We start from the raw sequence: 27,486 nt of genomic DNA, 5'->3' as shown, positions 1-27,486 counted from the left end.
TTTTTTTTTTCTTTTCTGTATTTCCTTTCCTGTCACTACTGTTTGCTTGGATACCAAGAGAGCTGGGTGTAAACAGAAGGTTTCCAGAGGCAGCAGCCTCCTTATCTGCCTGATTCATTCAGTGGTGATGCAACCTGGAATCCAGATTTCTGCAATGCCTTCCACGAGGGTGCTGCTCCATGTGACAGCAGCCACCACGTTGAGCAAGCAGAGCCTTAAACTTGTCTCTATCTGAAACATCAGCTGCTGAAGCAGGGCCCTTCTCACCATGGAGCAGGTTGCCTAGGAAGGCTGTGGATGTCTCCTCCCTGGAGGTGCTCAAGGCCAGGCTGGATGAGGCCTTGAACAACCTGGACTGGTGGGAGGTGTCCCTGCCCATGGCAGGGGGTTGGAGCTGGATGATCTTGAAGGTCCTTTCCAACCCACCCCAATCTATGAATGAAAAGCCATGGCAGGGAGGTTGGAGTAGATGATCTCTGAGGTCTCTTCCAACCTGAGCCATTCTATGATGCTGCTATGATAAGGCAGAGGGGGAGAAAAAAAATTGCCCCTGAAACCTGCTCTTACCCTCCCAGTTCTGAAGCTGTCCTCTCTCTGACACCATCACTTTCCAACCCCACTTTTTGGTTATATTTAGAAGTGTATTTTCTGTTCCTTCCCTCTCCTTTCTGTGGAACAATTGTGCAACTTTCTTTTTTTATTAATACAATCCTTGTATTAAAATTAGCTCTAGAGCCTAAAAGGAGCCCTGGGTGTAGGAAGGCAGCTACCTTCCTTCCTCTGACTTCCCTTGCACCTTCCACTGGGATTTTGTTCCTGTCAAACTCTGCTTCCCCGGGGCGTCCTCTGGGGGTGTGTGGCTCTGCTTTCCCCTGCTGATCTCTCCCCTCTGCTCTCTCCCCTCCAGCAGTGAGCATGCAGAGTTCAGAGGGAGGATCAGACTCAGCAGCTTCTGTGGCACTTCACACTGCAGCTGCAGCCCAAGCACCGGTGGTGCAGCCGGTGCCAGCCTCGCAGCAGGTAAGGGACCCGCAGCTGGGGATGCTGTTTCCATGGAGAAGGGACCTGCTTTCCTGCCAGAGGGATTTTCATCCAGGGCTTTATATGAGGGAGAGAGTTGTTCATCAGCTCATTGAGGTAGTGAGGAGAGCCTTTGTCCAGCTCTGGGATCCCCAACACAAGAGTGAGATGGACCTGCTGGAGGGGGTCCACAAAGATGAGCAGAGGGCTGGAGAACCTCTGCTATGGGCACAGGCTGGGAGAGTTCAGCCTGGAGAAGAGAAGGCTCCAGGGAGACCTTAGAGCTGCATTTCAATATCTGAAGGGGACCTACAGGCAGGCTGGGGAAGGGCTGCTTAAGAAGGGGCTGTGGGGATAGGATGAGGGACAGTGGTTTGGAACTGGAGCAGGGCAGATTTAGGTTGGACATCAGGAGGAAGTTCTGCACAGTAAGGGTGGGGAGACACAGGAACAGGTTGCCCAGGGAGGTGCTTGAGGCTCCATCCCTGGAGATATTCAGGATTGCTGTGACTCTGGGCAGTCTGATCTGGTTGGAGGTGCTGAGTGCAGGGGGCTGGTCAAGAAGCCCTTGGAGGCTCCCTTCCAACCTGTTGCAATCAACCAAGCTGTGAGTTTGTGCTGCTAAAGGCCTTGGATATCTCATGTAGGCACATGACTTAGATGGTAACTTAGTGATCCCTGGAAGTCCCTCCATGCCACTTTGATGTTTGCTTCACTGCCAACCTCTCTTGTCATTATTTGATGTGTCAGTAAAAAAACAGGAGACAAGGAAAGAGTCCTGAAAGGCAGCTCTGCAAATAAGGTAGAGAGCTGCAGAGGCAAGAGGAGGAGGGAGAGCTAATGCAGAGAAGAGGGTGGAGGAGCCACATGCTGGTCTCTTCCTTTCGTAGGTGGATCCTGACATTTGAAATTGAGGAGGAGGATTCATAATTCACAGACATCAATCCAAAGCACTCTGATAGGAGAGATATGATCACTTCAGCTGATGAATGGAAACTGCCTGGTGCAAAACAGGAAGGGTTAAGTAAAGCTGGTTCCTTTTTAGCCCCTTTGGGGAACTGTCAGAAGAAGTTTGTGTTGCAGGAAGCTGGAGGGAGAAGAGGATGGGTGGGGATAACTTAGCTACACCCTTCTGCATCTCCCAAGGGAGCAGAAGCAGCTGCCATTGGATGCTGGTGGAAAGGAGCAGTTAAAACCCCATGACTTGGTGGGAGCACTCCAGGAGATGTGGCCATGGCCATGGTGTGATTGGCTCTGTGCTTGGTCAGCTCTCTGTCTCCTCTCACCCTTCCCATCTTCAATTTCCCTGGGGGACTCTTCTTGTTTGTGTTGGAATGATGTGGACACTGCTGGTCACTGGTGTCCAGGATCTTGGGGATCATCAGTCACTGGTGGGAATGTGGCTGTGACAACATCAGGAAAGAAGTTCAGAAGATCCAGCAGCTTTGGATTCTGAAATTCCCTCTCCAGCCATTGCCAGTGCTGTTGGCATGAGGTGGAGTTTTAGATGGAACTCCATGGATTAAGGAAGAGTCAGAGGATGGTGGAAGATTGCTGAAGAGGAGGAGTGTCCAGAGCCTTCCCTTCTCACCAGCAGGACAAAGAGAACTCTAGGGATGAGCTACTGGCAGCATGACTGGTGTGAGGCTGCAGGCTTTGGTGGTGTTGCTCAGTGGTCTGCCTTCCAGTGTGAGCAAAGGCTGTATGAGCAGGATGGCTTCATCTTACAGGTTGGGGCTGAGTCATTCTTTTGGTTGGGAGGTAGCAGGAGCAACAGGTGACAACTTGCCCAAGTAGCTGAGCTGGGCCAAAGCAGGAGATGTCAATTCCTGAGGGTGTCTGGAGACAGGACAAGGGGGAATGGTTTGAGGCTGAGGCAGAGCAGGGTTAGACTGGAGCTGAGGAAGAAATTCTTCAGTACAAGGGTGGTGAGACTCTGGCACAGGCTGTCCAGGGAGGTTGTGGATGCCTCCTCCCTGGGGGTGTTCAAGGCCAGCTTGGAAGAGGCCTGGAGCAGCTGAGTCTAGCTGAGAGGTGTCCCTGCCCTTGGCAGGGGAGTTGGAGTAGCTGAGCTCTGAGGTCCCTTCCAACCTGAGCCATTCTAGGATTCTAAGATCTGCAAGGTGCTGAGCACTCTACAAGATGTGTGGCCAACCTCAAACTGAGTGCTGTGTAGCACCAAGAGCAGAGGGTGCTGAGCTCAGGCTGGTGTCCTGTGCAGATCCCATTGGAAGGATGGGGACTGCAGGGCTGCTCAGGGGTACAGCTGCTGCTGGTGGAGGTGTCAAAGGTTTCCATGAGAGTCTGTGTCACAGCCTGGAAGTGAGTGTGTCACTGTCTCTTCTTCTTTCAGAGGGTTTTGGTGCAAGCAGCAGGCTCTGCTCCCAAAGGAACACAGATGCAGCAGATCTCTGTCCCCAGAGTGCAGCAGGTTCCACAACAGGTAATCTCTCCAGGGTGAGACACCACACAGGGATGGGATCCCCCTGTCAGCAGGACCCCACATCCCACATGGCACTTGAGAGTGTGCCAGAGAGCTGCTTAGGGAAGCCCAGGCCCTTGAAGGCTTCTGTGCAGTTGGAGAAGTGGAAGTCACTGCAAGCTCTTTCTTAGCCTGGTGGCAAAAGAGCCTCTCAAGATATTTAAAGCTTAGGAAGAACCTTTGTGGCTTTCCTAGTCTGGAAGATTTGATGGATGCTTTTAATTTTACAGGGGCTTGTAGTGATAGGATGAGAGGGAATGGATTGAAGCTGGAAGAAGGGAGATTGAGACTGGAGAGGAGGAAGACATTCTTGAGAGTGAGGGTGAGGAGACACTGGAACAGGTTGCCCAGGGAGGCTGTGCATGTCCCCTCCCTGGAGGTGTTCAAGACCAGGCTGGATGAGGCCTTGAGCAACCTGGGCTGGTGGGAGGTGTCCCTGCCCATGGCAAGGGGGTTGGAACTGGATGATCTTGAAGGTCCCTTCCAACCCAACCCATTCCATATACATATGAATGACCATTTAGAAGCAGTTCTCCTCTGGAAGGATTTTTTTTTTTGTTTGTTTAGAAGCAAAATGTTTGGGGTTTTATTTTATTTTAATTAGACAAATAAATGTGCTGAGTGCAAGTGGCCTCAGAGAGAGGTTAGGTGACAGAGAGCCGCAGAAGGGATTCTATTTATCTGAACTTTGCCTTTTGCAGTCCTTGTTTCCTAAGAAACCAGCCCCACGTGGTACCACTTGGTGTGGACAGAGAGTCTGAACCTCTTGGTTTGTTTTTTTTTTTTAACTGTAGTAAATTTGGTTGCACAGTTTCAAGGGAAAAAACAAAACAAAACAAAACAAAACAAAACAACCAAACAACAAACCCAACCCAACCAACCCTTGCCAGAGCAATTCCATCCCTCCCAGAGTGATGCAAAAGGGGAGCTGAGGTGCAAGTGGACACTGCCAACCCTCCTCACTGAAGGAAAAGCTGCAGCATGAGCTCACCCTTATTAGTCAGCAAAGAAGCAGCCCTGAGATGTGCGTAGAGGAAACCCAGCTCCCTTGTTTCCACTGCTCATGGAGCAGCTGCTGATTTATTTATTTATTTTCAGCTGACCTTTTAAAATAAAGATGTCCCCTGGGATTCCTTAGCACGTGGAGGGAGAGGGGGAGGGAAGGGGTGTTCAGGTTTGGGTTGTTTCTCTTTTGTTTGTTTGGGTTTATTTCACCCTTCAAAACCAAATCCTGAATGTCAAGGGAAGGTTGGAAGTCACTGAAGGGTGTCATAAGCAAATTCTCCCACTGGCAGGGAGACACTGGAAGAGGTTGCCCAGGGAGGTTGTGGATGCCTCCTCCCTGGAGGTGTTCAAGGCTTGGCTGGATGAGACCTTGAGCAACCTGGGCTGGTGGGAGCCCATGGCAGGGGGTTGGAACTGGATGATCTTGAAGGTCCCTTCCAACCCAACCCATTCTGTGAATGAAAAACCATGGCAGGGGGGTTGGAACTGGATGATCTTGAAGGTCCCTTCCAGCCCAATCCATTCTATGAATGAAAATCCATGGCAGGGGGGTTGGAACTGGATGATCTTGAAGGTCCCTTCCAACCCAATCCATTCTATGAATGAAAATCCATGACAGGGGGGTTGGAACTGGGTGATCTTGAAGGTCCCTTCCAGCCCAACCCATTCCATGGTTCTCTGAGGCAGTCATTCCAGTTTGTGGTGCTTTGTTGCAGGTACAGTCAGTGCAGCATGTTTATCCATCCCAAGTCCAGTATGTGGAAGGAGGAGAAGCTGTTTACACCAATGGAACCATGTAAGAGTCTCTTGTTGGCTGTAGCAGGGCCCTGTTCCCATCCCAGAACTTTGGTCCTCCCAGGCTCCTTCCATCCTGGCACTGCAGCTGGCACTGTGCAACAGGAGGAAGAGGAGGAACAACCATGGCTTGTGCAGGGCTGTGTGCATGGGGGGAGCTCCAGCCAGACTCCAGGCCAGGGAGGCCTCAGGGCTGCACTTCAATATCTAAAGGGGACCTACAGGAAGCCTGGGGAGAGACTGTTCAGAAGGGGCTGTGCGGATAGGACCGGGGGCAGTGGTTTGAAACTGGAGCAGGGCAGAGTTAGGTTGGACACCAGGAGGAAGTTTTGCACAGTGAGGGTAGGGAGACACTGGAACAGGTTGCCCGGGGAGGTGGTTGAGGTTCCATCCCTGGAGACATTCAAGATCAGCCCCTGGGGAACCTGATCTGGTTGGAGATGTCTCTGCTGAGTGCAGGGGGGTTGGACAAGATGCCCTTGGAGGCTCCCTTCAACCTGCTGCAATCTGTGACTGTGCAGAGATTTTGGAAATGGCCTCAAACTGTGCCAGGGGAGGGTTAGGTTGGAGATTAGGAAAAAATGCTTTATTGCAAGAGTGCTCAGGGACTGGAACAGGCTGCCATGGGGGGTGGTGGAGTCCCCAGCCCTGGAGGTGTTCAAGAAACCTGGCATTTCATGTTTCATTCCAACCTAATACAATCTGTGAGTCTGTGTTGTCCCTGTGGAGGGCCTGTCCTGCAGGCAGCCTCCCCAGCCCCTGGTGTGCATAATGGGGCAGCTTTAGGAGCCAGCTGCTAGAGGAAGGAGGAGGTTGTCCTGCTTTGGGTGGGATAGAACCAGGCTCAGTTTGCTAGTCAGGAAAGCTGCATTTTTGAGAAGACTGCAGCAGCAGATTCAGTGAGAAGAGAGCTGATAAGACACTTTTGGTTTGGTTCCTGGCCAGCCATGCTGTGTAGGTCTCCATAGTGATCAAGGTCAAGTTTGGAATTAGCCAGCAAGGAGGAGCCCAAAGCCAGGGCAGCTAATCCAGGCTGGCCAACAGAACTGTTCCAAACCATAAACATCACCCTGGCTACAAACTGGGAGGGCTCTTGGGGTCAGTCCCTTCTCTTCAATGGCCACCAGCCCTGGAGGCTCCTGCCCATGGCCCTGTGCCCAGGGCCTGCTGCTCTGCTTTGGCTGTAGCTGTGGTGCTGGCAATGCTTGGCATCTTGCATTCAGTGCTGGTAGCTCCCAGCTCCCATCACCGACGTGAGCTGAGTATACCTTTGTGTGTTTATTAATTGGTGTTAATGTCAGGGGGGGATTAGTGATTGTTCTGTCCAGTCCCTTTCCCTTCCACACCCAGAGGCTCCTTTCCTCTTCCCCAACCCTCTATCCCTGGGGGTTGCTGGGTGACAGAAGAGCTAACTCAGTCCAGAACTTTTGGGAGGTTTCCTCTTCCTCCTCCTCCTCTCTGCTGTGCCTCTGCTTTGGGCCTGATGCTTTCAGGATGCTCTCAGCCTTCTGCACCAACTTGGCCACAATGGCTGCAGAGCATCTCCTGGGTTCTGCCTGTGGCTGTGGTGGGACTGATTGACATTGCCAGGACTGGACCTGGGGCTCTTTAGCCTGGAGAAGAGAAGGCTGAGAAGGGATCTTATTAATGCATATAAATATCTAAAAGGTGGGGGTCATGAGGATGGGGCTGGGCTCTTCTCTGCGGTGCCCAGTGATGGGACAAGGGGCAAAGGGCACAAACTGGCCCCCAGGAGGTTCTACCTGAACAAGAGGAGAAATCTCTTTGGTGTGAGGCTGCTGGAGCCCTGCAGCAGGCTGCTCAGAGAGGTTGTGGAGTCTCCTTCTCTGCAGAGCTTCCAACCCCCCCTGGCCATTGTGCTCCTGGGCAGGCTGCTGTGGGTGCCCTGGTTGGACTTGATGATCTCCAGAGGTCCCTTCCAACCCCCAGCATGCTGGGATTTGGGGATTCTGTACTAAGAACAGAAATAATAAGGGAAGTTTAAGTAACAACATCAGAAATGAAGGAAAATTTGTTTCAGCAGAGGGTTCAGTGGAACAAATCCTTTTGAGGGGGACACCCCTTTTGAGGGTTTTTTTTGGGGGGACGGGGTGGGAAGTTGATCCAAAGTTCTTCCCAGAAAGAGAGATTGGCCATTGGAATGGGCTGCCCAGGGAGGTGGTGGGGTCAGTGTCCCTGGAGGTGTTTTAGCAAAGCCTGGATGAGGCACTCAGTGCCATGGTCTGGCTGATTAGAGAGGGTTGGGTGATGGGTTGGACTTGATGACCTCGGAGGTCTCTTCCAACCTGGTTGATTCTGTGATTCTGTGATTGATTCTGTGATTCTGTGAGTGATTCTGTGAGTGATTCTGTGATTATGTGATTCTGTGATTGATTCTGTGATTGTGTGATTGTGTGACTCTGTGATTCTATGATTCTGTGATTCTGTGATTGAAGAGGAGGCTCAGGGGAGACCTCATTGCTGTCTACAACTACCTGAAGGGAGGTTGTAGCCAGGAGGGGTTTGGTCTCTTCTCCCAGGCAACCAGCACCAGAACAAGAGGACACAGTCTCAAGCTGCGCCAGGGGAGGTTTAGGCTGGAGGTGAGGAGAAAGTTCTTCCCAGAGAGAGTGGTTGACCATTGGAATGTGCTGCCCAGGGAGGTGGTGGAGTCCCCATCCCTGGAGGTGTTCAAGAGGGGATTGGAGGTGGCACTTGGTGCCATGGTTTAGATAGTCATGAGGTTTAGGGTGACAGGTTGGACTCGATCTTTGAGGTCTCTTCCAACCTTCTTGATTCTATGATTGTATGATTCTGTGATTGTGTGATTCTGTGATTGATTCTGTGATTGATTCTATGATTTTGTGATTCTGTGATTGATTCTGTGATTCTGTGAGTGATTGTGTGATTGATTCTGTGATTGTGTGATTCTGTGATTCTGTGATTCTATGATTCTGTGATTCTGTGATTGATTCTATGATTTTGTGATTCTGCGATTGATTCTGTGATTCTGTGAGTGATTGTGTGATTGATTCTGTGATTGTGTGATTCTGTGATTCTGTGATTGATTCTGTGATTCAGACCCTATTGCCCAGGAGCTCTGCTCCCCAGGCTGCTCTCTCCCTCCTGACCCTCTTGTTGTTGCTTTGCCAGCCGAGCCACCTACTCCTACAACAGCGAGGCTCAGCTCTACGCCCCCAGCAGCGCTGCCTCCTACTTCGACGCTCAGGGAGGTGGAGGAGCTCAGGTGACTACAGCGACATCCTCTCCTACAGCCATTCCCTCTCACAACATGGTGGGCATCACCATGGACATTGGGGGAAATCAGATCCTCTCCAGCTCAGGAGCCTATCTCATTCATGGGGGGATGGAAAACACTAGACATTCTCTGTCACATACTTCACGCTCCTCTCCAGCAACGGTATGTAGCCCTGCAGGGGTTGTAGCTCAGGGGGCCAAGCTTTTGAATCCTAAGGGGACTGAAAAGCCTTCCCAAATGAACCTTCCTTGGCTTTTATCTCTTGGGTGATTCTGTGTCTCTGTGACTTGTCATGCAAACACCAGGGACAGAATAGACACTGGTGTACCACGGGGTTGGGTTTTCCCAGGGGAGTCTGCGCTATTCTCTCTTGCTGCTGGGCAGAGCTTTGTCATGATTTGAGCTCTTCACCATCAGAGGGTGGTGGAACACTGGGACAGGTTGCCCAAGGAGGTTGTTGAGGCCTCATCCCTGCAGATATTCAAGGTGAGGCTCAACAAGGCTCTGGGCAGCCTGATCTAGTGGAGGATATCACTGCTGACTGCAGGGGTGTTGGGCTGGATGAGCTTTGGAATTCTCTTCCAACCCAAACCATTCTCTGAATTTCTTTGGGGGAATCACTGAAATTTCACAGCCTGGAGATAAGAACAGCCCCAAGCTTTAGGGGGTTTTATTCCCCCCAAGAGCCACATTTTGACTTCTCCAATTCAGACCAATTGTCTTCATTTACATTTCCTGCTGAGTGCAAGGTCTGAACACTGGACTTGGCTTACCCAGAAACAAAGAAACTCAGATTTTTAATTATGAAGAGCCCTGCAAAATCCATTATTAACACAGTGACTAATTAGCACCTAAGGCATGGCAGGGGGGTTGGAATTAAATGATCTTTAAGGTCCCTTCCAACCCAAACCATCCCATGAATCTATGTCAGGATGGTGATGCCAAGTGACCAGCAACCAAGAAGCCTTTGTCTCTATTTCCTACACCATTGTCTCTTCTGTCCAGGTGACAGAAAATGGATTTTAGGCCTAGTATTGATCACACCAGAAATGTTTCCAAGCTCTCCGTTGTTTTAATCATGTCAATCAAGGTGCCAGGTTGCCAGAAGCCCAGTGTGCAACTGTGTGTGTGGGGAGGGGGAGGGTAGAGGGGTCCAACTCTTAACCCAAAAAAGCCTTTCTGCAGCTAGAAGCTACCAGGGCTTGGATCTGAGACCCTCCCAGGCCTTTGGAGCAGCTGCTGCCTGCAGCTTGGTCTCTGGGACACTGCTCACCACCCTTTCCTGGCTGGTTTGTGTGTGTAAAAATACTTGTGGGTGTAACTGAGGGGGTGTGGCTGGATGGGAAGATGGACACAGCAGCACCCAGGGAGAAAACCAGGAGCAGTTCCCTGCTCAGCACTCTTGGAGAGGAGATCTTCTGGTGAGACCTCAACCTGAGTGCTGTGTCCAGCTCTGGGGCTCCCAAACACAAGAGAGATACAAACCTGCTGGAGGGGGGCCAGAGGAGGCCACCAAGATGATCAGAGGGCTGGAGAACCTCTGCTATGGGCACAGGATGGGAGAGTTGAAGTTGTTCAGCCTGGAGAAAGCTCCAGGGAGACCTTAGAGCTGCGTTTCAATATCTGAAGGGGACCTACAGGCAGGCTAGGAAAGGGCTGCTTAGAAGAGCCTGTGGGGATAGGATGAGGGACAATGGTTTGGAACTGGAGCAGGGCAGATTTAGGTTGGACATCAGGAGGAAGTTCTGCACAGTGAGGGTGGGGAGACCCTGGAACAGGTTGCCCAGGGAGGTGGTTGAGGCTCCATCCCTGGAGACATTCAAGATCAGATTTGCTGTGGCCCTGGGCAGCCTGATCTGGTTGGAGGTGTCCTTGCTGAGTGGACAAGGTGAGCTTTGAGGGTCCCTTCCAACCTGATGCAAACTGTGAAGCTATGAGATCTGGCTGCTTACGTTGGACTTTCTTTTCCCACAGACTTTTAGAAGGTTGCCTTGATGGTTTTGGCATCTTTGAGCCTTGAGGTTGCCTTTGATCCTGGAGTAAATGTGCTCTGCCTTAGGTGGAAGTAGGTCAGAAGTCCTTAGCTTGTGGTGGAAGAGAAAATTCCAGGTGGAGCTGGGTTAGCTCTGAGGTTCATTGCTGGTGTGAGTCTGAGCTGTTCAGAGCTAAAATCTACCCTCAGATCATCTGATCTGCTGCTCCAGCTGGCTCTGCTGCAGGAAGTAGCTGCTGATCTTGTCACCCTACATGGGACTGCATCTTGCAAAGCTGCACAACTGCACAACTCCTGGGTTTGGGGTTTGGGTTGTTTGTGGGTTTTGTTGCCATGGTGATGGGCACAAGGTGAAAAGCTTGAGCAGGATTTGGGTGGTGTCCCATGAACAGGTTTGGTTTGTAGCTATCTACAGGAGATAAAGCAAGAAAATATCCCAGGAAGTGACCTTTAGGAAAAGGCCTCTGAATTAAATTCATTCCCTTGCATGTAGGAAGGGACTTTCTGAAGGTATTTGGACACAAAATGTCTGTGGCTCTTGTGGAGAGGCTCAAGAGGGTGAAGTAGGGCCTGAAGACACTCTAGGGATGTGTCTGTTCCAATGTCCCAACCTCCTTGTACTGAAGAACTTCTTCCTCAGCTCCACTCTAACCCTGCTCTCCCTCAGCTTCAAACCATTCCCCCTTGGCCTGTCTCCAGACACCCTGAGGAATGCCTGAGGTAGAGCTGCCACTGAGACCTTGAAAGCAAGAAGAGTGTCTTCAGAGGAGACTGGAAGCAAGGCAGAGCTTCAGGATTAGCAGTGGTGTCAGAGCTGCCTCAGGAGGCTGAAGAAGTTTGGTAAAGCCTAGGATAAAATCTTCCAGTGTTTAAGGGACCTCATGTCCCAGCTCTGCTGGAGATGTCCTGCTCCTTCCAGTGGGCTGAAACAGCACCTGGAGCAGAGCCATGCAATGGCAGTTCCACCAGAGCATTCCTAGGCTCTACCTTCTGGAGACCTTCCATGAGTGGATCCTCAGGGGGCTGCTGAAGCTTTCCCTTGGGGTATTTGTGCAGGTGTGAGGCTGGCTGGCTGCTTTGTCCCTTCTGCATGGGACACTGCCCAAAGTGCTCAGAGGCCAGGCAGTGTTGCTGTGCTTGTGGAGGAGGCATTGCTCAAGGGGCACTGTGCTGCTGCTTGAGCACAGGAAGGAAACTGATGTCTCCCTCCACCACTGACTCATTTCCTGAAGGCTGCATCAGCAAGCAGCCTTTGGTTCCTCATGGACCTTCTGCTTGAACAGTTTCCTCAACCTCGTGAGACTCCAGCTCCAATCCTGCCTCCAGTTCTGGTGTCCCCAGCAGAAGGACACAGAACTGTTGGAGGACACAGAACAGAGGAGGCCACAAAGGTGAACCAAGGGCTGGAGAAGCTCTGCCCTGAGCACAGGCTGAGGGAGCTGGGGGTGTGCAGCCTGGAGAAGAGAAAGTTCCAGGGGGACCTCAGAGCTGCCTTCCAGTACCTGAAGGAATCCTGCAGGAAGGCTGCAGAGAGACTTCTGCTGAGGGTGTCTGGAGACAGGACAAGAGGGAATGGTTTGAAGCTGAGGCAGAGCAGGGTTAGACTGGAGCTGAGGAAGAAGTTCCTCAGTGTGAGGGTGGTGAGAATGGCACAGGCTGCCCAGGGAGGCTGTGGATGCCTCCTGCCTGGGGATGCTCAAGGCCAGGCTGGATGAGGCCTTGAGCAGTTGAGTCTAGCTGAGAGGTGTCCCTGCCCATGGCAGGGGAGTTGGAGTAGCTGAGCTCTGAGGTCCCTTCCAACCTGAGCCATTCTATGATGCTATGAAGTGGGCACTGCATGGAGTGGAAGACAAAAAGCCCCCTGGCGTGACTCTTTGCCCCTGGCAGTGCCCCTTGCTGTGATGTTTGCATGCCAGCCAATAACTCCTCTGCAGCTTCACCCCACGAGGGCTGTGCCTCATCTGTTTGCCTCTCTCCCCTGCCTGTTGATAGAAAGCATTAATCATTCAACTATTAATAAAAGAAACAAACAATCCTGGCTGTAGCTAACTCTCTGATTTCCTTTCTTTTTTTTTTTTTTTTTTATTTCCCCCCCTTCCTTTTTTTATTTTTGGTTGTTTTCCCCTTTTTTTGTTGTTGTTGGTTTTTTTTTCCCCCTCCCTCCCCCTTCCCCTCTGCGCATTTCTCTGTAGCTTGAAATGGCGATTGAAAACCTCCAAAAAAATGAAGGGATCACATCACACAAAAGCAGTTTGCTCAACAGCCATGTAAGTGACCATCAGAATTTACAACCTCTCCTTTATTTTTGGGTTGTTGCTTTTTTTTGTTGTTGTTGTTGGGTTTTTTTTCCCCACACCCACCCCCTGCTTTGCCTAGTGGCATCCAGTGGCTAGGACAAGGAGCAATGGGCACCAGCTGGAGCACAGAAGGTTCCATCTCAACAGGAGGAGAAACTTCTTTGGTGTGAGGCTGCTGGAGCCCTGCAGCAGCTGCCCAGACAGGTTGTGGAGTCTCCTCCTCTGCAGAGCTTCCAACCCCACCTGGATGCATTCCTGGGTGATCTGCCCTGGGTGACCCTACTCTGGCAGGGGGATTGGACTGATTGATCTCCAGAGGTCCCCTCCAATCCCCAGCACTCTGTGATTCTATGACACAGATCCCATAGGTAGCACATCCCAACAGCCTGCTCCTCTAAAAGCCTTTCCTGCTCTTTCCATGCCTCAAGGAAGACCACACCTGGTACAATGCTGTGCTAAATCCATTTGCTAGCCCTCTGTCTTCTCACTCTGCCCATGATTTCCCTGCTCTGTGTGAAGTTCCCACTGTTCTGCTGAGCCTTCTGCAGCCTGGTTTGTGGCTCCCATGCAGTAACACTTAACAGTGAGCACATGCTTGGGGGAGGTTTGAAGGGTCTCATTCCAGCCCTGTTGAAGCTGTAGGAGGTTGGAGTGAGGCTGATCTTGGCTTGGGCTGAGAGAGAGGAAATCCCTACACTGACAGTGACTGAAAGGAGAGAGGTGGCAGAGGTCTCACTGCAGGTGTCGGGAGGGGTTTTGTGTCTGCACATCTCAGGAGGTATTTTCAGAGTTATTGAGACAAAGATGAAGTAATGAAATGGGGGATTAGGCACCCCAAAAGTTCTCCAAGTGAAAATGGTGAATCTTTGGGGTTGAAAGAGTTGGAGCTGTTCAGCCTGGAGAAGAGAAGGCTCCAGGGAGGCCTTAGAGCTGCATTTCAATATCTGAAGGGGACCTACAGGAGGGACTGTTCAGATGTGCCTGTGGGGATAGGATGAGGGGCAATGGTTTGGAACTGGAGCAGGGCAGGTTGAGGTTGGACATCAGGAGGAAGCTCTGCACGGTGAGGGTGATGAACCACTGGAACAGGATGCCCAGGGAGGTGGTTGAGGCCCTGGAGGCATTCAGGATAGGACTTGATGTGGCCCTGGGCAGCCTGCTCTAGTTGGAGGTGTCCCTGCTGGGGGCAGGGAGGTTGGACAAGATGCCCTTGGAGGGTCCCTTCCAACATGGTGCAATCTGTGAAGCTGTGAAAAGAGCCAGATCCTGGAGCAGGAGTGGAAGAGACTCAAGCATGGGCCAGCTTGTACATCCTTGTGCCTGGTTAAATCCCACAGATTTCTAGAGCAAGTTTGTGCTTGGACTCTGTGTTGTTAGGAGCTGCTGTGGCTGATGGCTGTTGGGATCCATAACCCCAGTGCTGCCTTGCCACTGATCTGTGTGACTGAAGCTGCTGCTGCTGGAGCTGTGCCTCCTGTGCATGCAGGGCTCGATGGAGAGGGAGGTCTTCAAAATGTGCATCCCAACCATCTATAAGAACAGCAAAATTGCTCTTCCCCAGGGTATTGATTAGAGTCCATTGGTCCATCTCCTTCCTTCCAAGATTCCCTTCACTCTTCTTTTATTGACACTGAAGTCATTTAGCCAACAAAGGAGGATTGCTGGGGGGTTGCTCTTTTTGCTTGTCAGTTCCTGTGCTGATGTTGTGTGCTGGGCCTGCCCTTTCAAACCAGCTGGGGATAAATAATTGATATTAATTGCAAACCTGCCTCACCAGAAATGTCAGAAGCAGCTCAGGCAGTCAGTTCTGACAACCAGAAGGACTCCCTCTGATTTTCCAGGTTGCTTTGGTAACCCTTTGTTTGCTTGGGAAAGGGAGCAGTTGCAGTCATGCCAATCCTCACATCCATAAGGACTTTGCAACCTGGTTGGTTTCCTTTCAAATTTCTTCCTCTTCAAGGCAGTGCCTCAACATCTTGATCCTTGGAAAAACACAAATCCCTCCAGCTTGGAGTTTGGCTCTGCAGGAATTCAGCCGAACCCACGTCGGACTCGGAGCTGGCAGGTGGACTCTGCTTGAATGCTCCTGCAAGAACCTGAGAGTGGTTTTGTTTGAGTGATTAGTTTTGGGGCTTGGAGTCCAACCCAGAGGAGTTCTCTAAATTAACCTCTACCAATTCATTATTCAGCCTTCAGTTCTCTTGGCCTCTCAGTGTCAGATCAGCTCTTCTGACTTGGAAGCGTCGCCAACTGTTTCGCCACAGCTCTTTCCAGCCTCTTTAGACTTTTCTCTTCTCTGTTTATTTGTCTTTTCCACCCCTAAAGCTCCAGTGGTTGTTGGACAACTATGAGACAGCGGAAGGTGTCAGCCTTCCCAGGAGCTCTCTCTACAACCATTACCTGAGGCACTGCCAGGAGCACAAACTGGACCCAGTGAACGCTGCCTCCTTCGGCAAGCTGATCCGGTCGGTGTTCATGGGGCTGAGGACTCGCCGCCTGGGAACCAGGTTGGGATCAAAAAACTAAACAACCCTCTCCTGCACCTCCTTTCACACCTCCTGAGAGCCTGAAAGAGGCCTGCAAGAAAGCTGGGGAGTGACTTTTTACCAGGGCTTGTGGTGATACAGTGAGAAGGAACGGATTGAAGCTGGAGGAGGGGAGGTTTAAACTGAATGTTAGGAAGAAATTCTTGACAGTGAGGAGGGTGGGGAGACACTGGAACAGGTTGCCCAGGGAGGTTGTGGCTGCTCCCTGGAGGTGTTCAAGGCCTGATTGAATGAGGCCTTGAGCAACCTAGGCTGGTGGGAAGTGCCCCTGGTGTTCTCTGGAGGTCCCTTCCAACCGCTTCCCATTCTATCATGCTTTGATTCACGCAGCACTTGGCAGCAGCCCCAGGTGTGCTGTGAGGAGCAGGGGGCACTGCAAGCTCAGAGTCAGTTGCAGAGCTGCACATCCCAGCCCTTTCCACGGGGGAGTTTGCCCTGAGCAGTTTCCATGCTGATGCTTCCAGGGGGAACTCCAAATACCATTACTATGGGATCCGCCTGAAGCCCGAGTCGCCGCTGAACCGCCTGCAGGAGGACACCCAGTACATGGCCATGAGGCAGCAGCCCATCCACCAGAAGCAGAGGTAGGTGCTGCCAGCATCTTGGAGCTCACTAGTGGTGCCCCCAGTGCTGCCTTGAGCAAGGGACCTTACCCAAAGAATGCTGCAGAAGGAGAAACTTTGTCATTGTGAAGGTGGCAGAGCCCTGGAGCAGGCTGCCCAGAGAGGTTGTGAGTCTCCTTCTCTGGAGTGATTCCAAACCCACCTGGATGTGTTCCTGTGTGACTTGCTCTAGGTGAACCTTCCTTGGCAGGAGGGTTGGACTCAGTGATCTCCAGAAGTCACTTCCAACCTCTACCATTCTGGGATTCTCTGATTCTCATTTTCTTTTTTATGGTAGCACCTTGAGCAAACTTCTTAAGCCCTTTAAATTCTGTCTTGGAGAGCACTTTGCAAAAGGAGCTTCTCCTTTTCCCCTCTCTGCTTGAGTCAGTGACAGGAATAAGGCCTCCAAATGCAGACCCTGAGTGTCACCTGGTGTGTTCCATGCTGAACACCATGCTTTGCTTGTGCCTGTGGAAATCCCAACCATGCTCTCCATGCAGGTACAGACCAGCTCAGAAGATGGATGGGGTGGCTGAGAGTGGCTCCAACAGCAACCTGCACACTACCCCTGAGCAATCAGTCGCGGCTCAAAGTCAGCACCATCAGCAATTCATAGGTGAGGAGACTGCTTTGGTGTCTCAGGGAGCTCATGTCTGGGAGCTTTAAGAGGAAGGAAGGATTTGTCCTGCAAGCCCTGGCTGTCCTGCATTAGTTGGCTCTTCTGATAGGTCTCCAGCATGATCCATAGCTGCTGGAGTTCTGGTTTAGTTCCTGCTGTCTGTGCTCTCAATCAGCTTTTGAAATGTGAGGCCACATCTGCAGTGCTGGCTCCAGTTCTGGGCTTCCCAGTACAAGAGAGACAAGAAGGGTGCTGGGCCCTGGAGCAGGCTGCCCAAAGAGGTTGTGGAGTCTCCTTCTCTGCAGAGCTTCCAACCCGCCCTGGCCATTGTGCTCCTGGGCAACCTGCCCTAAGTGATCCTGCTTTAGCAGGGAGGGTTGGACTGGATGAGCTCCAGAGGTCCCTTCCAAACTCCCACCATGCTGGAATCTTCATTCCACAGGCTGCAGGACCTGTCCAGCTACTTCAGGTGATCCATATGGATGTTCTCCCTGTGTGACACAAGCTCTCAGGCTTTGCTGGTCATGGATCTAGCAGGGACAGCAAATCCCAGCCAGCCTCAGGACCAAAATTGCTCCTGATCCATCTGCTGTCCAATTTTCCTTTATCCTCTCAAAATACCAAAGAGATGGAATAAAAGAAACAAGAATGCATTGCTGGAACTTGATAGATGAGGACAATGCATTGTTGTTTCTTTTATTCCACAGAGAAAGAAAACATTTTCCTGTCCACACTGAAGAAACTGGGCTGTGGATGGTCATTATCTGCTCAGCAGGGCAGCATGAATTGGGAAAGTCCTGGAGAGTCTGATGAGGAAGGGCTGAGGGAGCTGGGAGTGTTTGGCCTGAAGAAGAGGAGGCTGAGAGGAGACCTCATTGCTCTCTACAGCTGCCTGAGAGGAGCTGTTGGCTTCTGCTCCTGAGTAACTAATGCCAGGATGAGAGCAAATGGCCTCAAAGCTGCACCAGGGGAAGTTTAGGCTGGAGATTAGGAAAAATTTCTGTCCTGCAAGAGTGGTCAGGGATTAGAACAGGTTGCCCAGGGAGGGCTGGAGCACCTCTCCTGTGAAGAACAGACTGAGAGAGTTGGGGCTGTCCAGTCTGGAGAAGAGAAGGCTCTGAGGTGACCTTATTGTGGCCTTCCAGTACCTGAAGGGGGCTACAAGAAAGCTGGGGAGGGACTTTTTAGACTATCAGGTAGTGATAGGACTTGGGGGAAGGGAATAAAGCTGGAAGTGGGGAGATTCAGGCTGGATGTAGGGAAGAAGTTCTTCCCCATGAGAGTGGTGAGAGCCTGGAATGGGTTGTGCAGGGAGGTGGTTGAGGCTCCATCCCTGGAGGTGTTTAAGGCCAGGCTGGATGAGGCTCTGGCCAGCCTGGTCTGGTGTGAGGTGTCCCTGCCCATGGCAGGGGGGTTGGAACTGGCTGAGCCTTGTGGTCCCTTCCAACCCTGACTGATTCTATGATTCTATGAGGTAGTGGAGTCCCCATCCCTGGAGGTGATCAAGAAGCCTGTGGCCGTGGCACCTGGGGCCATGGTCTGATGGCGGTGGGGTTGTGTTGAAGGTTGGACTGGATGACCTTGGAGGCTTTTCCAACCTTACTGATTCTATCATTCTAGATTATTCGTCACATTTCTCCTGTTTCATCCCCACCTGAAACACAGAAGGCAGCCACCAGTGCAAGCAGCACCTTGCACCATAGGAGCATTGGCTTGGAAAGGACCTTTCAAGGTCATCTAGTCCAACCCCCTGCACTGAGCAGGGACATCCCTAATGAGCTCAGGTTGCTCAGAGCCCTGTTGACCACAGACAGCCTCACAAAAGAATGGATTTGAAGCTTCTGCTCCCACTCTTGGTCCCCCTTTTACTTCTCCAACAACCCAGAGCTCCATCCTTTCATGGTCATTGTGCCCAAAGTGGCCCCAACCACTACATCCCCTACACCATCTCTAGTCCTGCCTGAGTGCTCCAAACTCGCACCACCTTTCCCAACCTCTTGGTTTTGGTTCCCAGATGTAACCCATGTCTTCCCTGAGTTCCCAGCCCCTGATCTGGGGAATGTTCTGGTCCAGGAAGGGGTCACCATGAACGATGTGAAGACTCTGCAGCTTCTTTACAGGAGGCACTGCGAGGTGAGGACCTTTCACTGATTTATGACTTGCTGTGAGCCATCATTCCTCACAATCAGCTGCATGCTACAGCTCAGATGTTGCACTGAATGTTACTTGGGCATCCTGGGTTTTTTTAGGCCTTGGTGATTAGCAGGAGCTTGGAGTGAGGTGGGGATTGGTTTCTTCTCCCTAGTATCAGGTGATAGAAGGAGAGGAAATGGCCTCAGGTTGCAGCAGGGGAGGGGTAGGTTGGACAGAACTGTTCTTGTGCCTCAAGAAACATTGCAGGAGTCTCCTGCATTGATTTTAGAGACTAAAGCAAACCAGAGATGTTGAGTTGCAGGTCCCCTGGAAAAGAGGAGACAGCTTGGTGCCCATCTGGAGTTCCTCCAGCCCCTCTCTCCAAGAAGGATACTAAGGGGCTGGAGCAGTTCCCCAGTGAAGCTGGGGAAGGGTCTGGAGAACAGGGCTGGTGAGGAGCAGCTCAGGGAGCTGGGAGGGTTTAGTCTGGGGAAAAAGGCTGAGGGGAGACCTCTACAGCCCCTTGAAAGGAGGCTGGAGCCAGGTGGGGTTGGTCTCTTTTCCCTAGTCTCAGGTGATAGAAGGAGAGGAAATAGCCTGAAATTGTGCCAAGGGAGGGTTAGACTGGAGATGAGGAAAAATTTGTGTGCTGCTCCTGCTGGTCAGGAATTGGAACAGGCTGCCCAGGGAGGTGGTGGAGTCCCCAGCCCTGGAGGTGCTCAGGAAACTTGGGGCCATGGTTTGGTGGCCATGGAGGTGTTGGGTTGGTGTTGGACTGGCTGATCTCAGAGGGCTTCTCCAACTGCAACATTTCTCTGATTCTATGCTAGAACAAAGCCCCTTCTGCCCTTTCTCTTGCCCATTGTTTAATCACAGTGGCACCAGCTGGAATTTCTCAGGGGGGAGCAGAGCAGCTAACCAGACCTTGTTCTCTGTTGTCAGGCGACTTCAGATGTTGTCATGAATCTTCAGTTCCATTACATTGAGAAACTGTGGCAATCCTTCTGGAATCCTAAAACACCATCTAGTGATGGCTCTGCAGCCCTGCCAGCCAGGTGAGCTGCTGTGCTCTGGGCATCATCTCCAAAGGCTTCGTTTTTGGGGGTGGGATTTTAAAACTCCAGGAAGCATTTTCAGCTTCAGGAGGTGGGAAAATGGTAGTCAGAGAGGTCAAACCTCATCTCCCATGGATGGAGAGGTGCAGACAGGACATGTCCAAAGGATCAGATGTTTCCTTTTGAAGGAAACTTTCATGTCCCTTTCAAACATGAATGAAAGGAACTTCTGCTGAGAAGTGAGGTTAGGAAGAGTGAAAGCTCTGAGTACAAACCTGCTGCTGACACTGCCTCTCTCCTCCTCCTCCTCTTGCAGTGAAGAAGAACACGAAGGGACCCTCCCAAAAGACAAGCTGATTGCTCTGTGCAAGTATGAACCCATCCTAAAATGGATGAGAAGCTGTGATCACATCTTGTACCAGGCCCTGGTGGAGATCCTCATCCCAGACGTGCTCAGGCCAGTGCCCAGTGAGTGTCCTGCAGCCAAAGAGCCTGTGGGGGGCAAGAGTCTGGGGCCAGGCTCTTCTCAGGGGTGCCCAGGGACAGGACAAGGGGCAGTGGGCACAGACTGGAACCCAGGAAGTTCCATCTGAACAGGAAGAGAAAATTCTTTGGTGTGAGGCTGCTGGAGCCCTGGAGCAGGTTGTGGAGTCTCCACTCTGCAGAGCTTCCAACCCCCCCTGGCCATTGTGCTCCTAGGCAAGCTGCTGTGGGTGCCCTGCTGGAGAAGGGGCTTGGACTGGGTGAGCTCCAGAGGTCCCTTCCCACCTCCAGCATGCTGGGATTCTGGGATTCTGTATCAAGAACAGCAATAATAAGGAAAGTATAAATAACAGCATTAGAAAAGAAGGAAGATTTGAGCAGATGTCTGGGCCCAGCTGATTTCTCCATGCTCAGAGCTAACCAGCCCAGCCTGGTCTCTGCACAACAACCCCAAGCTAGGGAGGGATGTGCCAGGGTGCTGTGGCAGAGCCTCTCCTAACACTGCAGCCTCTTTGCAGGCACCCTGACACAAGCCATCCGGAACTTTGCTAAGAGCCTGGAGGGGTGGCTGATGAATGCCATGAGTGAATTCCCACCCCAGGTCGTGCAGATCAAGGTAAGCAGCAGCAGCAGCAGCAGCAGCACTCTCAGGGATGGGATCTGAAGTCTCTGTGCATGGAGAAGCTTTCCTGAGGGACAGGAGATCACTGCTGGGCTTTGGCCACCTCACTCTGGGCTAGTGTAGTGGCATCAACCCACATCAGAAGGGGTGGGAGTGATGGAGTTGGAAGCTTGCAGGCTGAAGAAGCAGCTGGTGAAGTGCTCTGAAAGCAGTTAGAAGGCTGCAGGGTGGAATGAACTTAATCCCATGCAGGCTTGGGGCAGAGTGGCTGGAAAGCTGCCCAGCAGAAAAGGACCTAGGGGTGCTGGGTGACAGCAGCTGAACATGAGCCAGGGGGTGCCCAGGTGGCCAAGAAGGCCACCAGCAGCCTGGCCTGGATCAGCAATGGTGTGGGCAGCAGGAGGAGGGCAGGGATTGTCCCCCTGGACTGGGCACTGGTGAGGCCACACCTGGAATCCTGGGTTCAGTTTTGGGGCCCTCACTCCAAGAAGGACACTGAGGGAATGGAGCAGGTCCAGAGAAGGGTAACAAAGCTGGAGAAGGGTCTGGAGAACAGGGCTGGGGAGGAGCAGCTGAGGGAGCTGGAGGTGTTTAGTCTGGAGAAGAGGAGGCTGAGGGGAGACCTCATTGCTCTCTATAGCTCCCTGAAGGGAGGTTGGAGTCTGGTGGAGGTTGGTATCTTCTCACTAGGGTCAGGTGATAAAATGAGAAGAAACAGCCTCAGATTTCCCCAGGGGAGGTTGAGGTTGGACATTCAAAGAAACTTCTTCACTGGAAGGGTTCTCAAAGCTTGGACAAGCTGCCCAGGGAGGTGGCTGAATCCCCATCCCTGGAGGTGTTTCAAAGCTGCAGAGCAGTGGTGCTGAGGGCCATGGTTCAGCCCCAGCCTTGGCAGACTTAGAGAATGATTGGGCTGGAGGATCTGAAAGGTTCTTCCCCAGCTGAGCTGTGCCCTCAGTGCTTGAGCTCAGCACTGGGAAGCATTTCTAGCTGGGTGGCCTCCTGCTGATGGTGTCCTGTGTTGCAGGTGGGGGTGGTGAGTGCCTTTGCACAGACCCTGAGGAGATACACCTCCCTCAACCACCTGGCCCAGGCTGCCCGTGCCGTGCTGCAGAACACCTCCCAGATCAACCAGATGCTCAGCGACCTCAACCGTGTCGACTTCGCCAACGTGCAGGTAGCTGCTGGAGTCTTCTCTCAGGTCACCTCAGAGCTGCAGTCCAGTATCTGAAGGGCACCTACAGGAAGGCTGGGGAGGGGCTGTTCAGAAGGGTCTGTGGGGATAGGGCCAGGGGCAATGGTTTGGAACTGGAGCAGGACAGGTTTAGGTTGGACATCAGGACGAGAAGCTCAGCAGGAGCCAGCAGTGAGCACTTGCAGGCCAGAGAGCCAAGCAGAGCCTGGGCTGCATCAGGAGAAGTGTGGCCAGCAGGTCAAGGGAGGGGATTCTGCCCCTATACTCAGCTCTGGTGAGACCCTACCTGGAGTACTGCATCCAGTTCTGGAGACTCTATTACAAGAGGGATTTGGATATGGAATGTGTCCAGAGAAGGGCCACCAGGATGAGCAGAGGGCTGGAGCACCTCTCCTATGAGGACAGACTGAGAGAGTTGGGGCTGTTCAGTCTGGAGAAGAGAAGGCTCCCAGGTGACCTTATTGTGGCCTTCCAATATCTGAAGGGGGCTACAAGAAAGCTGGGGAGGGACTTTTTAGGCTATCAGGTAGTGACAGGACTGGGGGGAATGGAATAAAGCTGGAAGTGGGGAGATTCAGGCTGGACATGAGGAAGAAGTTCTTCCCCATGAGAGTGGTGAGAGCCTGGAATGGGTTGTGCAGGGAGGTGGTTGAGGCTCCATCCCTGGAGGTGTTTAAGGCCAGGCTGGATGAGGCTCTGGCCAGCCTGATCTGGTGTGAGATGTCCCTGGGCATGGCAGGGGGGTTGGAACTGGATGAGGCTTGTGGTCCCTTCCAACCCTGACTGATTCTATGATTCTATGAAGTTCTGCACAGAGTGAGGGTGGGGAGACACTGAAACAGGTTGCCCAGGGAGGTGATGGAGGCTCCATGCCTGGAGACATTCAAGGTCAAACCTGATGTGGCCCTGAGTAACCTGCTTTAGTTGGAGGTGTCCCTGCTGAGTGCAGGGGGGTTGGACAAAGATGTCCTTGGAGGGTCCCTTCCAACCTGATGCATGCTGTGATTCAGAGCTGGTCCAGAGTCCTTCTGGTCAAAATGAAGTCGAATCCCTGGGTTGGGATGCAACAGGCTTGGCATCAGTCACTGTCAACCCTTCTTCCTGAGCAGGAGCAAGCCTCATGGGTGTGCCAGTGTGAGGAAGGCATGGTGCAGAAGCTGGAGCAGGATTTCAAGCTCACCCTGCAGCAGCAGAGCTCTCTGGACCAGTGGGCCAGCTGGCTGGATAACGTTGTCACTCAAGTCCTGAAGCACCACGAGGGCAGTCCCAGCTTCCCCAAGGCAGCCAGGCAGTTCCTGCTGAAGTGGTCTTTCTACAGGTAAATTGCCTTTCCTTTCTCATCTGGAGGTGCTTCTGCATTGGGCTTAGGGCTTCCTGGAGAAGCCAAGGTCAAGGTCTTTCCTCCCATATGCAGCTCTGGTTAACTGCTGCTGTGCCCTGGTAGAGGAGGCAGTGTTGTGTCTCCTGTATCCTTTCAAGGATGGGGAGAGGATACTCCATCAGCATCAGAGGATACTCATGGCTTAGAGGTAGAGGCAGAGCACTGAGTTCCACAGCATCTTCATGGTGACAAAATCCCACCAAAATCCCTGAATGGCTCAGGTTGGAAGGGACCTCAGAGCTCAGCTACTCCAAACTCCTTGCCATGGGCAGGGACACCTCTCAACTAGACTCAGCTGCTCCAGGCCTCATCCAGCCTGGCCTTGGAGGGTGGAGGCATCCACAGCCTCCCTGGGCAGCCTGTGCCAGAGTCTCACCACCCTCACACTGAAAAACTTCTTCCTCAGCTCCAGTCTAACCCTGCTCTCCCTCAGCTTCAAACCATTCCCCCTTGTCCTGTCTCTAGACACCCTCAGGAAAAGTCCCTCTGCAGCTTTCCTGCAGGATCCCTTCAGCTACTGGCAGGCAGCTCTGAGATCCCCCTGGAGCCTTCTCCAGGCTGCACACCCCCAGCTCCCTCAGAGCAGAGGGCAGAGCTCAGGGCAGAGCTTCTCCAGCCCTTGGATCACCTTTGTGGCCTGCTCTGGCCTCCCTACCAGCAGCTCTGTGCCTGAGGCACAACCCAACTGCTTCCTTCCCCTCCCTCTCGCCAGCTCCATGGTGATTCGCGACCTGACCCTGCGCAGCGCTGCCAGCTTCGGCTCCTTCCACCTGATCCGCCTGCTCTACGACGAGTACATGTTCTACCTGGTGGAGCACCGCGTGGCGCAGGCCACCGGCGAGACCCCCATCGCCGTCATGGGAGAGGTGAGGGCGGCCCCGGCCCGTGTGCCAGCACAACACAGCTTCCACAGCTGTATCGGCCTCACACACGGGCCGGGCACACGGTCACAGAATTATCGATTCACACAATCACAGTCACACAGTCATAGAAGCACACAGTCACACAGTCAGTCACGGAATCACACAATCACAGTCAGAGAATCATAGAAGCACACAGTCACAGAATTATAGATTCACACAATCATACAATCAGACAACCACACAGTCACACAATCACAGTCACACAATCATATAACCAGTCACACAGTCACACAATCACAGTCATACAATCACAGTCACACAATCACAGTCACACAATCATATAACCAGTCACACAATCACACAATCACAGTCACACAATCACACAATCACAGTCACACAATCATATAACCAGTCACACAATCACACAATCACAGTCACACAATCACACAATCACAGTCACACAATCATATAACCAGTCACACAGTCACACAATCACAGTCATACAATCACAGTCACACAATCACAGTCACACAATCATATAACCAGTCACACAGTCATACAATCACAGTCATACAATCACAGTCACACAATCACAGTCACACAATCATATAACCAGTCACACAATCACACAATCACAGTCATACAATCACAGTCACACAATCACACAATCACAGTCAGAGAATCATAGAAGCACACAGTCACAGAATTATAGATTCACACAATCACAGTCACACAATCATACAATCAGACAACCACACAGTCACACAATCACAGTCACACAATCACAGTCACACAATCATATAACCAGTCACACAATCACACAATCACAGTCATACAATCACACAATCACAGTCACACAATCATACAACCAGTCACACAATCACACAATCACAGTCACACAATCATACAATCAGACAACCACACAGTCTCACAATCACAGTCACACAATCACAGTCACACAATCATATAACCAGTCACACAATCACACAATCACAGTCATACAATCACACAATCACAGTCACACAATCATACAACCAGTCACACAATCACACAATCACAGTCACACAATCATACAATCAGACAACCACACAGTCTCACAATCACAGTCACACAATCATATAACCAGTCACACAATCACACAATCACAGTCATACAATCAGTCACACAATCGCAGTCACACAATCAATCACAGTCACACAATCACACAATCACAGTCACACAATCATATAACCAGTCACACAATCACACAATCACACAATCACAGTCATACAATCACAGTCACACCATCACAGTCACACAATCATCCAACCAGTCACACAGTCACACAATCACAGTCACACAGTCACACAATCTCACAATCACAGTCATACAATCACAGTCACACAATCACACAATCACAGTCACACAATCATATAACCAGTCACACAATCACACAATCACAGTCACACAATCACACAATCACAATCACACAATCACAGTCACACAATCATATAACCAGTCACACAATCACACAATCACAGTCACACAATCACAGTCACACAATCATCCAACCAGTCACACAGTCACACAATCACAGTCACACAGTCACACAATCACAGCCACACAGTCACACAATCTCACAATCACACAATCACAGTCACACAATCTCACAGTCACAGACTGGTAGGGGTGGGAAGGGACCTCTGGAGCTCACCCAGCCTGTAAGGAGAAATTCCTCCCATTTCGAAGTCACTGTTCACAACGGAGACAGAGGAGTCTTGCAAAACTTCATTCAAATCAAGGGAGAGTCCACAGCACAATTCCCTCTGGGGTCTCTCCAATTGCTGGCAGGCACAGCTCCCCTTTTATCCTAAATTCCTGGGTGCAGATTTCCCTCTCTCTTTCCCCATTGGCTGAGGCACTCAGGATTTGCAGTCTTTCCTGAAACGCCTACTGCCTGTCCCCCTTCACATGGAACCCCCTGCACCATCCATCCTATGTTCATTCCAGTTAGGTTCTTCACTCCTCTGGGTGGAGAAGTTAATATCCAGTAGTCTGCTAAGCCTGCACTCTGTCCCAAAAGTTCAGCACTTGAGGCTGTGTTCAGTGTCTGCTATCTTCAGCCAGACCCCTACTGGTTTACAGCAAGGTTCAAGGCAAGGCACTTAGCAGAGGCCCTGGTGATTTACATATACATAGATAAGGTTCCTCCCTCTCTATGCCAACTCCCTCTTAGACAATTCTTCCTTTGTAAAGACACCAGCTACTTTTAATCCCATCCACTCCAATCCCCCTGCTCCAAGCAGGGCACCCACAGCAGCTTGCCCAGGAGCACAATGGCCAGGGGGGATTGGAAGCTCTGCAGAGAAGGAGACTCCACAACCTCTCTGGGCAGCCTGCTGCAGGGCTCCAGCACCCTCACACCAAAGAAGTTTCTCCTCCTGTTCAGATGGAACCTCCTGGGGTCCACTTTGTGCCCCTTGCCCCTTGTCCTGTCCCTGGGCACCATTGAGCAGAACCTGGCTCCTTATTTCAAGTAGAGGCCAACCTGGAGGTCTGGCCCCTTGGGTCTGCAGTGAGCCTCACTTATTGTCACTTTCCTTTCTCTTTTCAGTTCGGTGACCTCACGTCCCTGTCCCCAACGCTGCTGGACAAAGGTAGCTCTGCTCCCTCCGGGGAAGTTCTGCTGGGTGGGGCTGTGGGAGGGGGAGGAACTTCATGCTGGGGAGCGCTGGGGACCAGCAGCTCTTGCCCCGCAGTCGACAGTGACCCTGAGGGCTGTCCCTTGCAGATGACATCAGCGACCTGGGCAGCGAAGTGGAGGTGGAGCCGCGGAGCACGGGGGAGCCGCTGGTGAAACGAGAGCGCAGCGACCCTGGGCACTCGCTGCAGGAGATCTGAGCCTGGGACTCTGCTCTCCTGAGGCTGGCTGGGCACAGCCAGGGCCAGGTTTGGTGGTGACAAGCCTGAGCCTCCTGGCTCTGCGTCGTTAGTGCCTCTTAGCTTCTCTTTTATGTTTACTTGTGTTTGAGGCTGGGCTCCGGGGTGAGCCCGGGCGGGTGGTGGGGCAGGGTGAGCTTGGCTGCTGGCTTTGCTCCGCTGGCTGCAGAGTGAAGGTCACACATCTGCTACCGAGTGATGGAAGCCTCCGTGG

General features: G+C 51.9%; 1 protein-coding gene across 5 annotated transcripts; it reads left to right on the top strand.

The window, feature by feature from the left end:
- The first annotated feature begins 912 nt into the window (after positions 1-912).
- Positions 913-27,233, top strand: RFX2 (regulatory factor X2). Of its 5 annotated transcripts, none has more exons than XM_054396097.1 (17): positions 913-1,020; positions 3,374-3,463; positions 5,224-5,303; positions 8,456-8,723; positions 12,747-12,821; positions 15,177-15,358; positions 15,862-15,981; positions 16,503-16,618; positions 18,636-18,754; positions 19,697-19,809; positions 20,126-20,277; positions 20,811-20,908; positions 21,942-22,091; positions 23,219-23,427; positions 24,203-24,356; positions 26,947-26,989; positions 27,124-27,233. In XM_054396097.1, the coding sequence occupies exons 1-17, from the start codon at positions 916-918 to the stop codon at positions 27,231-27,233; spliced, it is 2,184 nt and encodes a 727-aa protein (XP_054252072.1). In that variant the 5' UTR covers positions 913-915. The 5 variants fall into 5 exon arrangements, with proteins under 5 accessions (XP_054252072.1, XP_054252069.1, XP_054252071.1 ...); XM_054396094.1 differs by having other exon boundaries at positions 916-1,020; positions 5,230-5,303; XM_054396093.1 differs by lacking the exon at positions 913-1,020 and adding an exon at positions 2,637-2,750.
- Positions 27,234-27,486: the final 253 nt, after the last annotated feature.

This window comes from Indicator indicator, chromosome 36 (genome assembly GCF_027791375.1).
Source record: "Indicator indicator isolate 239-I01 chromosome 36, UM_Iind_1.1, whole genome shotgun sequence".
Classification (NCBI taxonomy): domain Eukaryota; kingdom Metazoa; phylum Chordata; class Aves; order Piciformes; family Indicatoridae; genus Indicator; species Indicator indicator.
The sequence above is the reverse complement of the archived record's forward strand: the minus strand, read 5'-3'. Positions and strand labels throughout refer to the sequence as shown.

Excerpts from the sequence above, each read along its gene's own strand:
- RFX2 (XM_054396093.1), top strand. The coding sequence starts at position 2,637 with ATGAGCTACTGGCAGCATGACTGGTGTGAGGCTGCAGGCTTTGGTGGT. Across the intron at positions 2,751-3,373 it reads AGGATGGCTTCATCTTACAG|AGGGTTTTGGTGCAAGCAGC; the intron begins GTTGGGGCTGAG and ends TTCTTCTTTCAG. Across the intron at positions 16,619-18,635 it reads GCACCATCAGCAATTCATAG|ATGTAACCCATGTCTTCCCT; the intron begins GTGAGGAGACTG and ends TTTGGTTCCCAG.